Source organism: Daphnia pulex, chromosome 5 (assembly GCF_021134715.1).
Source record: "Daphnia pulex isolate KAP4 chromosome 5, ASM2113471v1".
Lineage (NCBI taxonomy): Eukaryota > Metazoa > Arthropoda > Branchiopoda > Diplostraca > Daphniidae > Daphnia > Daphnia pulex.
Window position 1 is genome coordinate 9,378,415 of NC_060021.1, and position 12,440 is coordinate 9,390,854.

Below are 12,440 nucleotides of genomic sequence, written 5' to 3' on the forward strand. Positions count from 1 at the left end.
CTTTTTGGCTGGAAAACTATTTACCATCCGCTATGGAAACTAGACCAGGAAATTGGCTCGCGTTTTTGACGAACTTGCCCGGATCGTTTGGCCAAATCGACGGTCTGGGATTTCAGTCCACGCGTGTCGGTTGTAAAACTAGTGAAACACACTCGAGCTCCATAGCTCCAACTCTATGCATATATCGTGCCCGAGTGAAAACGACTTTTGTCACATTTTGTCGTCGTCGGGGGGGAAAGAAAAGGAAAAATCAACTTCATCACGGCTGCACGTATGTTGACACAAACCCAACGTCGTCGCTATTGCTCACGTGTGTGTGTGAGTGTGTGTGATGATGATGATGGAGAATGTGGGGCTCGTGTCTCTTTGTCAATTCAAATAATGATTTGTCACTTCCAAGTTTTTCGGGACTGACTTTTTTTTTCATTTTTCTTTTATCGTCGCCCCTCTGGCGTGTTTCAAACATTCTTGCGCCTCTTCACAGCCACATGTCACCGGCTGCTGTTGCGGCGTGATAACTCGCATGCCAACAACAACAACAACAACAACAACAATGAGGAATGCCGAGGCAAGATGAGAAGGGCCCCGGCGCACTTTGTCGGCTATAGCAGCGCGAAGATTGTGAAGATGCAGCCACTCGTAAAGTATGCAAAAGCCCACTGCTGCTGCTGCTGCTGCTGCTGCTTTTGTGTGTACGGCATAAGATGGAAGGCTTTTTTGTTAGGCAATCCCTCGATCTCTCCCTCTCTTTTTTTCGTGTCAGCTGTTCTTTTCTTTTTTGACGTCTGGAAATTTTTGCATTGCGGTTAGAAAGCGAAATAACATTCGTACGCCGGAGAGAATCGAGTTAATAAATGACACGACATTGTCATCTGTGCTGCAATGTCGCCCAAGAGTTGTTCGACTTTCGGATGTCTGTGTGAATCAGTAATGAAATGTGGGTCATAATTTAGTATCCAGCGGAAGACTTTGGGAGCTTGATGCTGGACGTATGGATTCAGTTGTATACTATCCATCATGCATGACTGCACTGTTTGGCGTGTGCGGGTTATTGGGGCATAGCTTTTTTTCCCCCCATCAGTTTGCTCGGTGAAATATTTCACCAATGGCTTCTTACAAGGAAGGAAATACGGAACTTGAGAGACCGTCCGCTTATCCCGACCGCAACCGGCACCACGAGTAACCGGAGGGTGAACGGGATAATGATGAAGATAATCCAATTGAATAACAGGATTCCCAAATGCTCTAAAAATCCTGCTACCGTATACCTACTCTGTTTCCAACTTTTAAAAAAAAATAGGTCGCGATCCTAAATTTTTTTTAAAGGGGGAAATATACTATCTAATAAAAAAAAATGTTTTGTCATAATAAGGATACCCTACATACACATGAGAGCAGGATACAAGTAGCAGAGTGATTGAGTCTAAAGGATTTACAATATAGCCAGAAGGATATCCTGTCTATATTCGTATTATATATCCCTTCTTTCTTTACAAAACATTTCTTTTTTTTCCCTTTTTGATAAAGAAGAAAAAGTGAACACAGTGCGTGTGTCGTTCGCTTATTTTCTGATCATAAAGCTTAGCTTGGTGGTAATCTTTCCCTTTTGAAAAAAAAGAGGAAGAAAGAAGCTAAGGAAGAAAAAAAACAGGAAATGTCAAGCGAGATGTCTTTATATTCCTTCTGTAACGTTTAGATAGATATACGTCGTTGTCAGCAGCTGACGGAAGGCAAGAGATCCCATCACCGAGTCCCCCCATACGCGGAGATGGCCGATAATAGTATAGCCTATATATATCTATACACTGTTTGGTATCTCTATAGAGTTTGCTGATGAAAACGTCTTTGCCGTCCCGTTGAGTGGAAACCGGTTTGGCCGCATCAAAAGCTCATAAAGATTAAACCCGCTGCTGGTGGTGGTGGTGGTACTGGTGGTGGTGGTGGTGTCGGAGGAAGCTGAAAAAAGAATCGAGTAGAAAATAGAAATGGTTTTTTCTTTTTGGCTGGGAAAATTTCTTTAGATGGAAAGGGATAGATGGATGGATGGATGAATTCTTTTGCTGAGGGTAGTTGTGTTTTTAGCCCTTCCATTAACTATGAGATCTACTCTCTATACAATATATAACCCAACAGCTATAAGAGAGTGTAGGTTTCCATTCAAAATCTCATCAGCATTCTTCACCCACCAGCAGAGTGATCCTTCTCGCTTCTGTCTCTTTCCCTCTACCAGCAGAATGCACTCTCCTTGTCGTCCAGAAAGATCTTGATGCTGCTGCTGTTGTTGTTGTTGTTGTTGTTTGTCGGCCGGTAGTCTTCTCCTCCCGGTTTTGGATGCATCCGCCCGCTTGTTCTTTCTCCTTCTGTTGTCTTTCATTTTCTCGGAGCGCATCACAGGAAGAATGTCAGAAAAAAAGAAAAATGAACTCAAACTTCTTTTGTTGGAGCTTGATGAAGCACAGTAAAAATAAAAAAGGCTGTGAGTCTATTGACTCCAAACAACAACCTGATGTGTCACGGAGCAAGGGCATAGAGGCCATCTTGGCAAACACCGTGATATATTTTCAAATAGACGTTAAGTGTGCACACATCCGAATTCAACCTGGTGGCAGCCGGTCGATTGAAACCCTTCCAAACCACTACATCCCATTTTCAAAACTTTTCCTTTCTTTTTCCGAATTTTCGTGCCTTCGTGATTGCGCATACTAAACAGCAGCGGCAGCAGCAGCTCCCGTCGTCATAACGATATTAAGAGAGTGAGTGAAATCAGCATCAAAGTTTATCACAGGACCACCAACAGGTTTAAAAATAAACTTTTTCCCCTTTGTGCTTCAAACAAACAAAGTTCTGAGAAACAGATTCCAGGGATTGTTGTTTGATCACTTGAGACAAAAGGCTCTCGACTTTTGAACAGCGTAGAACAACGCGCTGTCAGTAGAACCAACACAAAAGAGCTAGAGAGAGAGAGGAAACAAAACAGCCCGATAGACAAAAAAGTTTATTTTTCAGGTGAGTGTATAGTAGAGACGACTTTGATGCCATCTCAAATAGAAAAATAGAATTGATAAACATCAGAGTCCTCCATCTTTCTGCGTCTTGTACCTTTAAGCGGTTCGGAAATCAGGTGGGCCGGTTGACATCTCAACCGGTCCTCCTCGTTCCAGGCTCTTAACAATTCCCTCCAAAACGATAAGAATCGTGCAGCGACTTTATTTCCATTCAATTTATATATGCAGTTGCCTTCTGTGGCCGAACGTGGCGATCGGGACATTTAAAGTTAATCGTTTTATCAAGTTTCTTTGATTGGTCTTTTATTTATGGATGTGACGAGCTCTCCCACCTGAGATTGGCTGTCATTGGCCAATCTGCCGACGAGTTTCCGATAGATGAAAGTTGTCATCGGTGGATGCAGGGGATACCTGGCGGGCTCTGTTCCCCACCAATCCTTGGTTTCATAATCAGAAAGTTCGTCTGCGTGTTGATCTGGGTCCTTCCCTGTGTCAAAAGACAAAAGGGAAGCGCCAAGTTGCCAGTTCCAACTTTGCCAACTGTGGGCTGGGCTGTCTGTCTCTTTCGTGAATGTCGGATCAAGTCTATAGCCATAAGGGAAACTTTGATTTGCTTTCCATTGATGAAAGTCGGAAAGGAATGGGGGGTAGGAAGAAAAAGAATCCGGGAATTTGACTGGAAGAAGCGACCGGAATCAACAGCTTGATGGAAGCGATATTGAATTTCTGTCCTCCTGATGGTTGCCGAACGATGAGGAGAATAGAGGAGATGAAGAGGGAAATGTCATCAAGGAGGGGGGGGGGGAGAGACAGAGAGAAAAGGTGATTGGATGAAAAAAAGAAAAAAAAGGCAAGCCTTGTGAAAATCACATGATTGAAAGAACGTGCGCCATCTTGCGCACTTCATTTCCGTTTCGCCTCCGTTCTTCTTTTTTTTTTTTCTCCCGCCCGCTTATGCCGGGAGTGTAGACAAGGGGGACCACCTGAAAGCCATCAGCTTTCATTGACCCATGATTTCTTCTTTGGCTGATCAGCTTTCCATTATTCTCTGAATTCACGAGAGCAGGCTGGAGGGGGGGAAAAATAAAAGTTACACTGTCTTCTTCTTTTCTTTTTTGGCCTTTGATTTATTTCCCCCCCCCCTCACTTTTTCTCATCTTCTGTCGTCGACTGGAAATGAACGACTTTCTAAGTTGGTCCTAAACTGCAGCAGCGGAACACAATTCCCTTGCCGCGTCTAGACCGTGTATCGATTGAATCTTTTTTCATCATCGTCTTGTCGTTTCTTCTTCCATTCTTCTCTTGATTGACGTCCTACCGCTGCGGGCAGCAATCGTTCGAGATATATACAAGACGCTTTAAGATGACGCTGGTGAGATTCTTTTGCATGTGTGTGGGGCGAGAAAATGAAGCGACGCTTTAGCGGATTCAATCTCGATGACATTTGAATGAAGAAGCTTTTCCCGCCCCCAGGATTTTTACAAATCATGTATCCGCTCCTTATTTTTATGTTGGTAATTCAACCCATTTGGACTCTTGGAAATATCCGACTAGACCTTGCTAATTTTAAATGAGATATTGCGTATCGCCGGGTAAAATAGATCCGATTTCCTGTCTGGTCGAAGTATTACAGCTCAAGAGTAGTAGTTGTAGTGATTAGGAAAAAAAGGGGCTGAACATGAATGGAAATACAGATATTTCGTTTCATAATTGCCCAGTCCCGGATATGGTTACGTCAACCGCTCCGACCTTTCCAGTAGTCAAAGAATGGAAGGGGGGAATACGCCCTTTTCAGCAAATAGAGTTTAGTAGTAGTGGGGGTTTATTCATCGCCGCCCACATTCATATTTTCTCCTTCTTCTTTTATCTTGTTTTGTGCCTTTTATTCAGGCTTGAGCAGTTTTTCATTCGAGTTATTTTATCTTTTTCATTTTTGGAAAGAAGTGGGGGAGGGGGGAATTTTCCGCTCCCGCCCAACTCGACGTCGTGTTTACAATGCGACTGTAACGATATCACATCATGCACAATACCCGCAACGCGTCGGCGACGGCGGCGGCACTTCTTTCATGGAAACTATATCGTCTCGACGTTGTTGTCGTGAATAGAGCGGGACCCAACGGTGGCCATGAATTTTTGATGCTGCGATAACGGCGAGAAAAAACAAACGCCGAGAAAAAAAAAATCGATTGCTGAGCATTTCAACCATTTTTTTTGTGTTTTATTATTATTTTTAGCGTTGGGGGGGGGGGGCGACACAGGGTTTTCGTGAAAAATTCCCGCCATTAATAGTTGAAATGCGCATTTCGCCTGGCATTTCCTGGGGGCGATTTCCCGTTGCTTCTGGGACATTGTCACTGATGGTAGACGTGATGCAATGGAACTGCTTCTGAATCATGAACAGCTGATTGGTTATGAAACCGCGTGCAAAAGGGGGGTGGGTGGGAGTGTCTGTCATTATTCGACCGCGGATATGAAATTGTCGCTGCTGCTGCTGCGCACCTCCGACATTTTCCGGAGAAATTCGTGGAAATTGAAACCGGTACGGCGCGTCGCCTATTTTCTGGCTGCTTTTCTTTATTCCGCTGCCGCCGCAAAGTGTTTGCACAGTTTCCTCACATGTCTCGCGTGTATATTTCGCCGCCGCTGGGCTCATCTCGTGAATCGATGCCACGCGCTGTGGGACAGGGGCGGGCGGCCGACGTCATAGGGCATAGTGGTGGCACTCTCCTCGATGGAACAAGATGGCCAAGTGAAGCTCCTGTTTTGCCATCTATATCTTGTCTGTCTCCTTATACATATTCTATTCGCTGGTTCGTTCCATCCCAATTTTCACGCGTGCTTCTCCCGTTTCCGTGCCGACAACAAGACTGCCACAAATACACGCTACATATTTCAAAACGGCGTGAAAAGGGGGACGGGGGACCGGGGGGAGGGGGAAAAGATAAGGACTAGCTCTCTGTGGATGATTGTATGCACAGAGAGATAGCAAATAAGAAGAAGAAGAAGAAGAACCTGCCCAATGTAAAGGGGGGCCCTCACTCCCTGGAGATGCAATGCTCTGCGTCCGGATGAATGCGACTCTTTTTTCTTTGTGGATTTTAGTGAGAAATGTTTAGAAAGGAAAACAACAACAGCAACAACAAAGAGGGTGGGAGGGTTTTTGATGTGATCTGCGATCTATTTATAATATTTCTCCGTGAATGTAAAATCAATTGAACCGAACAAACACACCAGTTTCCATTGGTACATATTCAATTTTCCCTCCTTGTTGCCAACGGCGCAACTTGCGTATGATGTAACGCTCGATAATTTCTCGCGAATTAAACGAGATTTGCTTCCCCTATTTTTTTCCCCAAAAATTCAAACAAGGGACATTATAAATAGGATCCCGCACACGGAGCCCAAACAGCTGTGCTGTCGCCATGACGACAAAGGAAGCTCTCAACTACCAATTGCTCCTATATAGGAAGTTTGCCATGTATTTCTCTGCTTGAGTGGAAAGGGAAAGAAAAAAAAATTCATCCTTTTCTGCATCTGCATAATATCACGACAGGTCTTGCGTCTTAAATATCGCCAAAAGCGTCGGTGGTGGTCTGAATCTCCCGACAACAAGTTGAAGGAGGGGTATCTTTGAAGGAAATAGTCCCGCGCAGATGGTGGGAAATGATGATGCTGAGGGCCGGGGTAATTTACACACGGCGACGGGAAATACTCCCGCGGTCGATGGCTAAAGCTTGCACACGTCTCAACTCCGTGAACTCCCTCCCGGCTAGATCCTCATCGATCATTTTCAGGCAGAAACTCCTCCGCCTCGGCCGCTCTTTTGGCGCATCACTTGAAATCCCCCCCACCGATGGTTTTTCTTATTTTCCCCCTTTTCATTTTTATTTGCTTTTTGCGGTGTGTTCTAGTATGTATCATGAATGATATAAATATAGCGTCTGCATGTCTCAACTATCGATTGGTGGTATACGGATGCGCTCAAAAACGACGGTGAGCCGTCGGCCATGGTCGCATTTGATTTCCAAGTTGTTTGCTTTTGAAAGGGCAGTTGTTGTCGTCTTGTTTCGACGTCCATAAATGAAGAGGACATGTTGTACTTCTAAAGAGTTTTTTTTCTTATTTTGAAGTTTGTCAATCAATCAATCAATCAATGGGGGAGTACAACATGGGGTCCGTCCCGTTCTCGTGATTATTGGAGTGAGGCTTAATAATGGTTTTGTTCGCTTCACGTGTCTGCCATTCACGGAGAGACGGATCTTTTTTATTATTTTTTTTATTTTTCTTTTCGGTATCGGAAGGTGGAATGACCTGGCAGAAATTTCCGGATCGATTTATCTGGCAGCTATCGTTCGTTGTAACGATACGTTGGCTTTATTTTGGCATGGGGGATGGAGCCCAGCCGGATGGAACGGGATCGACTGTATGGTGACAGCCGAGGAGGCGATGGTGCGCAATCCAATCGATGCGCCTTTTATTCCAGTCAAGTCGAGTCAAGGGCTAAAGGGTAGTAGGGTAGAAACAAGGCGGCTGCTGCTGCACTGTACCCCGCCGCCACTGTTCGGGTTCAAATAGCGTTAGCAGAAAGAGAGAGAGAGACAGAGCCCCTCCTCGCTAGCTTTCGTTAATTAAGGCCTCCTTTTTTCTTTCCCTACCAGCCCGGCCGGTGCGGGGGGGGGGGGGAAGGTCTTATCCAGGCTCTTTATGAAAACATAGCATGGCTTTTGCTTCCCAAATCCTTGTTGTCATTTCCTCGTCGAAGGCTAGAGCCAGGCTCCACCCTCTTTCACTCTCTGATCAAGCCAGCAGATCCGGCAGCAGCCAATTATTATTAAGAATCATCTTTCTCATTTTCTGACTTAACAAGCTCGCATCTACTACCTCCTCCGTCTGCGTCTATCTTATGTTTATTCAAAGGATTGTGTTCCAGTGCTGACGAGTCGGCAGTTCTTTTTCATCATGCATAATATTAACGGCAATCTTTTTGAGGGGTACATATTCGGTAAGACTTTGTTGATGACTTGTATTTGAATACTAACTGTTAGGATCTCCGTCAATCATACCAATTTGTCTAGTTGCATTATCAAGTTCTCATTTCCATTTTGATGATTAGATGGAAACAACCTCTTTCGGATAACTCATTCTGATTTTCTGTTTGTTTTTTCCCGCCATGTAGTCAAGCCGCTGGACGTTCGCATACTGAGCAGTCGCCAACCGCTATCGTCGGGCAAAAAGTGAGTTCCTTTCATAGTTTTTAATTCAATAGCATATCCATTTGGAAAACCAGGAACAACATTTCATGTTTCTCATTCTCTCCGTTTTCAAGATACGATTTGACATGCCAGACGGCCGGATCGCGTCCGCCTCCGACGGTGACATGGTGGAAAGACGGGCAACTCCTACGTCGCTCCCAGGAGACTGTAAGTCTGTGTGCAACTTGTCCATTTATCAAAGTAATTTTAAACAACCTGCACGTCCACCGAAAAACCCGAGTCTTTCGCAATCCCCTGGTAACCCCATGGGCGGAGATCATTTTCAACCAACAAATCGATGGCCATACCACCTTTAGCATGAAATTGATCGTAATCACTTTAGGGGTTACTATACTTTCGGATCGTTATTACTCTGGGGCTGTGGTGGGGGCTCCAGTCCTCGTCGCTAGTTGTTAGCGGCGAGAGACGCAATGATCCGTAATTGAGCTCCGAGTGTGTTCCTCCTTATTGTCTTGCGCTTGAAGGATCGCCTTTCCATCAAGTGGCTCTCCGTTGCGTGTCAATAAAGTTTCGAAAATGACGCCACACCATCCGGCAGACACTGCCGATACTACGAGAAGAAGACTGCAGGAACCAACCCAAATGTATTATCTTTCTCTCGCCGGATCTCTAAAACTTATTTCGCCATTACCATCCGTCACGATATTGGGGGAAAGGGGTTCGTCATTTTCCGTCTCTCTCTTTTTGCTGGGAGCTGTAATAATAACAATAAAAAATAATAATAGCGAAACGATTCAACATCACGCAGATGCTGCAGTATAATAATCATAATAATAGTAATAACAGTAATGCCCGACAGTGGCGCGGTCCTCTTTTTATTTTATTTTTTTGCGTGGGCACTTTTTAATTGTGAGACATTTGGCAAACGATAAGTATATAGTCATCCTCGGGGTAGAGAGTTAGCCGATAAATACAACGAAAATGTAATGACCTTTTTCTTTTTTTAACGTCCTCCGCCCGTCTACAAAAAAAGGAATAGCTCGGGGTAGTATTATCTCTCACAGACCGGGGGGAGCTTAGTCAACCGAAATCGAATGTAAAGCTCAACAGCTCGATCCGTGCCTGCACGAGATACACCAGACACGAAATGAATTGCGCGCGGGGGTTTTGTGGCGAATAACGGCCAAGGGCTGATGATGATGCCTTGAGCGAGTGTTTTGAGATGACTAACGAATAACTGTAATGAGAATAATCGGAGAGTTGATATGTTATTTTTTTTTAATTTTCTTCTCGACAGCCTTACGATGGCGGCAATGTGACGCTGAGCCAATTAACCGTCCAACTCACTCCCGAAGATGACGGCAAGAAACTCGTTTGCCGTGTGGAGAATCCCGCCCTGGGCCCAGCCTCGGCCGTCGAAGATTCTTGGCTACTCGACGTCTATTGTAAGTTTGGTTTTGTTTTTTTTCCTATTTTCGTGTCGTGAGTTGAAATGCCGAGTCCAATTGAAAAACAAACCCAAAAAACGCACATTCCTGTCGTGAAACCAAACAAGCCGCACGAGAGACTTTGTCGATACAAACTCCCGACTTTTGAACGTATGGATCGACGAGCGATCGATAATATCCGAAGTATAACGGTTGGCAGCAAGTTAGCCAGAAAGTCTTGGCCATTTCAGCTGAGATGGGCCAATCAAGAGAAAGAAAATTCAAAATGACGCAACTCTCTTCCATCCTCTTCCATCTCATTTACATAAGATGGATTTGCACTTGTTGTTGTCGGTGACTCTCAGCCGGTATTTTTCTTTTGGCCCGGCTTTTAATAGCGGACAAGTGAAATGGCTAATGGCGTATCCGGTGAAAGCTGCTGGCCTCGTCTAATAAAAGATTAAAAGAGCCCGTCACGCAGGATGCAAAAGAAAAAAGGGGTGAAGGCTATTTTATTCTTTATTTTTCTTTTTCTTATTGCGGACGTCTTTTGACGTAATTGTCTTGGGGCTCGGCCGCCTTACTCCACCCACCGCCACCGTCTGTCGCTCTAAGACGTCGGCGACCGCCCCGCAATAATAAGTCGATGAGAAATCAAGGCGCATCGATAGACACACAGGAGAGAGACGGGAGGAGAGTCTGAGCCGGAGGCAATATAACGTTATATTGAGGGCGTGATGGAGGAAACGATTGGATTTCCTTCGACTTGACTCCCGTGTACGCCGGTACACTGATTTGACAGCTGCTGGGCTTCGTCGTGAATCAGGTGGTGTATATATGTACGCTCGCATCAGCAGCAGCAGTGGGGGGGGGTTGCCGGTTGCCCGGGCTGGAAGAAGGGTTTCCTTTGCCCGCCTTCTCGAACCAATAATCCCCTCCGCTATGTTGATACTCTGTACACACACATACGCATTGAGTAAGGCCGACTCAGTTGAATGTTTGTGTTACATCGTTCAGAAAAGGAAAAAAAAATAATCACGTATCATTTCACTTGTGCACAGCGTTCGTTCGTTTCTCATCCTATTTAGGCGACACGGAAGACCCCAAACACCTCACTCCCGCCTTGTGTATAGTCAAACGACTCTTACGTCTACACATATGCCTAGTGATACGTATATATATCTATGTATATAGGGCTATTACTGACGTAAGTCTAACGAGACACGGAAAAGTAGATTTATCAAGAATATTGAAGCCGTATGACTCGGCCAGCCGAAAAAATAAAAAAAAGAGTATTTCTTTTTGTTTTTGTTTGGTTGACAAAGTTAGAAGTAGAGCAAACTCTTTCCATGACCGGTGCTGGTATAGCCGTTTCATTTGATGGGGGAAATCGTGCGTGATGTTTTTCCCCTTCACCGAACGATACACACAATTTGTGTGTAAACGACGGGATCATCTGTGTGTGTGACGATAGCCAGCAGTTAGCAGTCGGCTCGTAAACTGTTTGACCGCAGTTTAAAAATAAAAGAAAAAGAAAGTCGGCAACTGATATGCCGTTTTATTTTCTGCACTAGCTTCTCCACGGGCGCCAAACAACTTTTGAAATGGTTTACAAGGTTTTAACGCAGCTCTTTAGATACACACAGTGTGTGTGTGTGTGTTGCTTTAATATCTTTTGCCGTGAGTCGACAACACGCAGACACGCACATTCGGCACCCTTTTTTTTTAAATTTTTTGATTTTCCTGGCGTATTGTACCTGCGCCATGTGTTTCGTTTCGTTCCCTCGTGATTTCGGGGGAGATGTTGTTATGTTTTTCCCTTCCCCTGAATCGAAACAAGTAAATCTCCTTTGGAAAAGCCGGAATCAACTCGACGTCAACAATAGAGTAGTAGCAGTTTGAGCAAAGGAGATCAGTTAGATTTGTACATCAGATTTAGCAGAGCAGATTGCACGTCACAAGTGGGACTCGCTCGCTGCCTAGGCAAAATCTCATCCCGTGAACCGTCGAGGGCCCCCCGGCCGATTTGAATCTTTAACGACGACGAGATAACATGTGTTGGCCCAGCAAGTTTAGATATATTCAATTCGCTACAGTAGATAGATAGATATATATACGTATATATATAGAGAGAGAACATAACTACTGCCCAAATAGTTAGTTATAGAGCCTTAGCTATACTATATTCCTATTTCTACACTAAACATTCACGACGAAACGTCCCGCAACGACGGATGCGGCCATTGATGCTCTGGCGGTCATGCGGACGACATCAGCCGGCCGACGTCTAGAGAGCGAAAAGCAGCTAGCAAAGGTTGGAGCAATGACTGGCGGTATTAATACATTAGATGACTATACTAGCTCCTGATGCTGTGTATAGTTAGTTGATTCAATTAAGGAAGACGCCCGGTTGAGTCTAAGGACGAGTTAGTGAGGGGGACTACCCCCCACCTCCCCCCGCTTCCCGAAATAGAGAAGAAGATGAAGAAGAAGAAGAAGAAAAAACTGGAAACGCAGAAATGATTAAGAGTCGCAGCCGCACGTGTAAGGAACTGCTGTGTAATGCAATGCTCCCCCCCCCCATAAAGGCCAGCGAATTAGGCTATTACGTCAAGTGAAGTGAACGGTAAAGGGAGCCGGCGGCGGTCGCGGGAATCCTCCTCAAAGAGCCTTGTCGGCGATGTTGAGAGACGTACGTGTTTTCCGAGACGGAAGGAGACGGACACACAACATGTCAAATTGTCCCGCCAGAGTTCACAGTATTCACAGTCTCGTTATCGTCCAGTTCATCATCA

At 44.9% G+C, this 12,440-nt stretch overlaps 1 protein-coding gene across 4 annotated transcripts in view; it reads left to right on the forward strand.

The window, feature by feature from the left end:
* Nucleotides 1–12,440, forward strand: part of LOC124194386 (neural cell adhesion molecule 2-like) — a 44,607-nt gene that overhangs the window by 22,847 nt on the left and 9,320 nt on the right. For all 4 annotated transcript variants that reach the window (XM_046588551.1, XM_046588553.1, XM_046588550.1 and 1 more), the window contains 3 exons: nt 8,182–8,239; nt 8,332–8,425; nt 9,516–9,663. In XM_046588551.1, the coding sequence (XP_046444507.1) occupies nt 8,182–8,239; nt 8,332–8,425; nt 9,516–9,663 (300 nt within the window). The remainder of the gene's footprint in view (nt 1–8,181; nt 8,240–8,331; nt 8,426–9,515; nt 9,664–12,440) is intronic.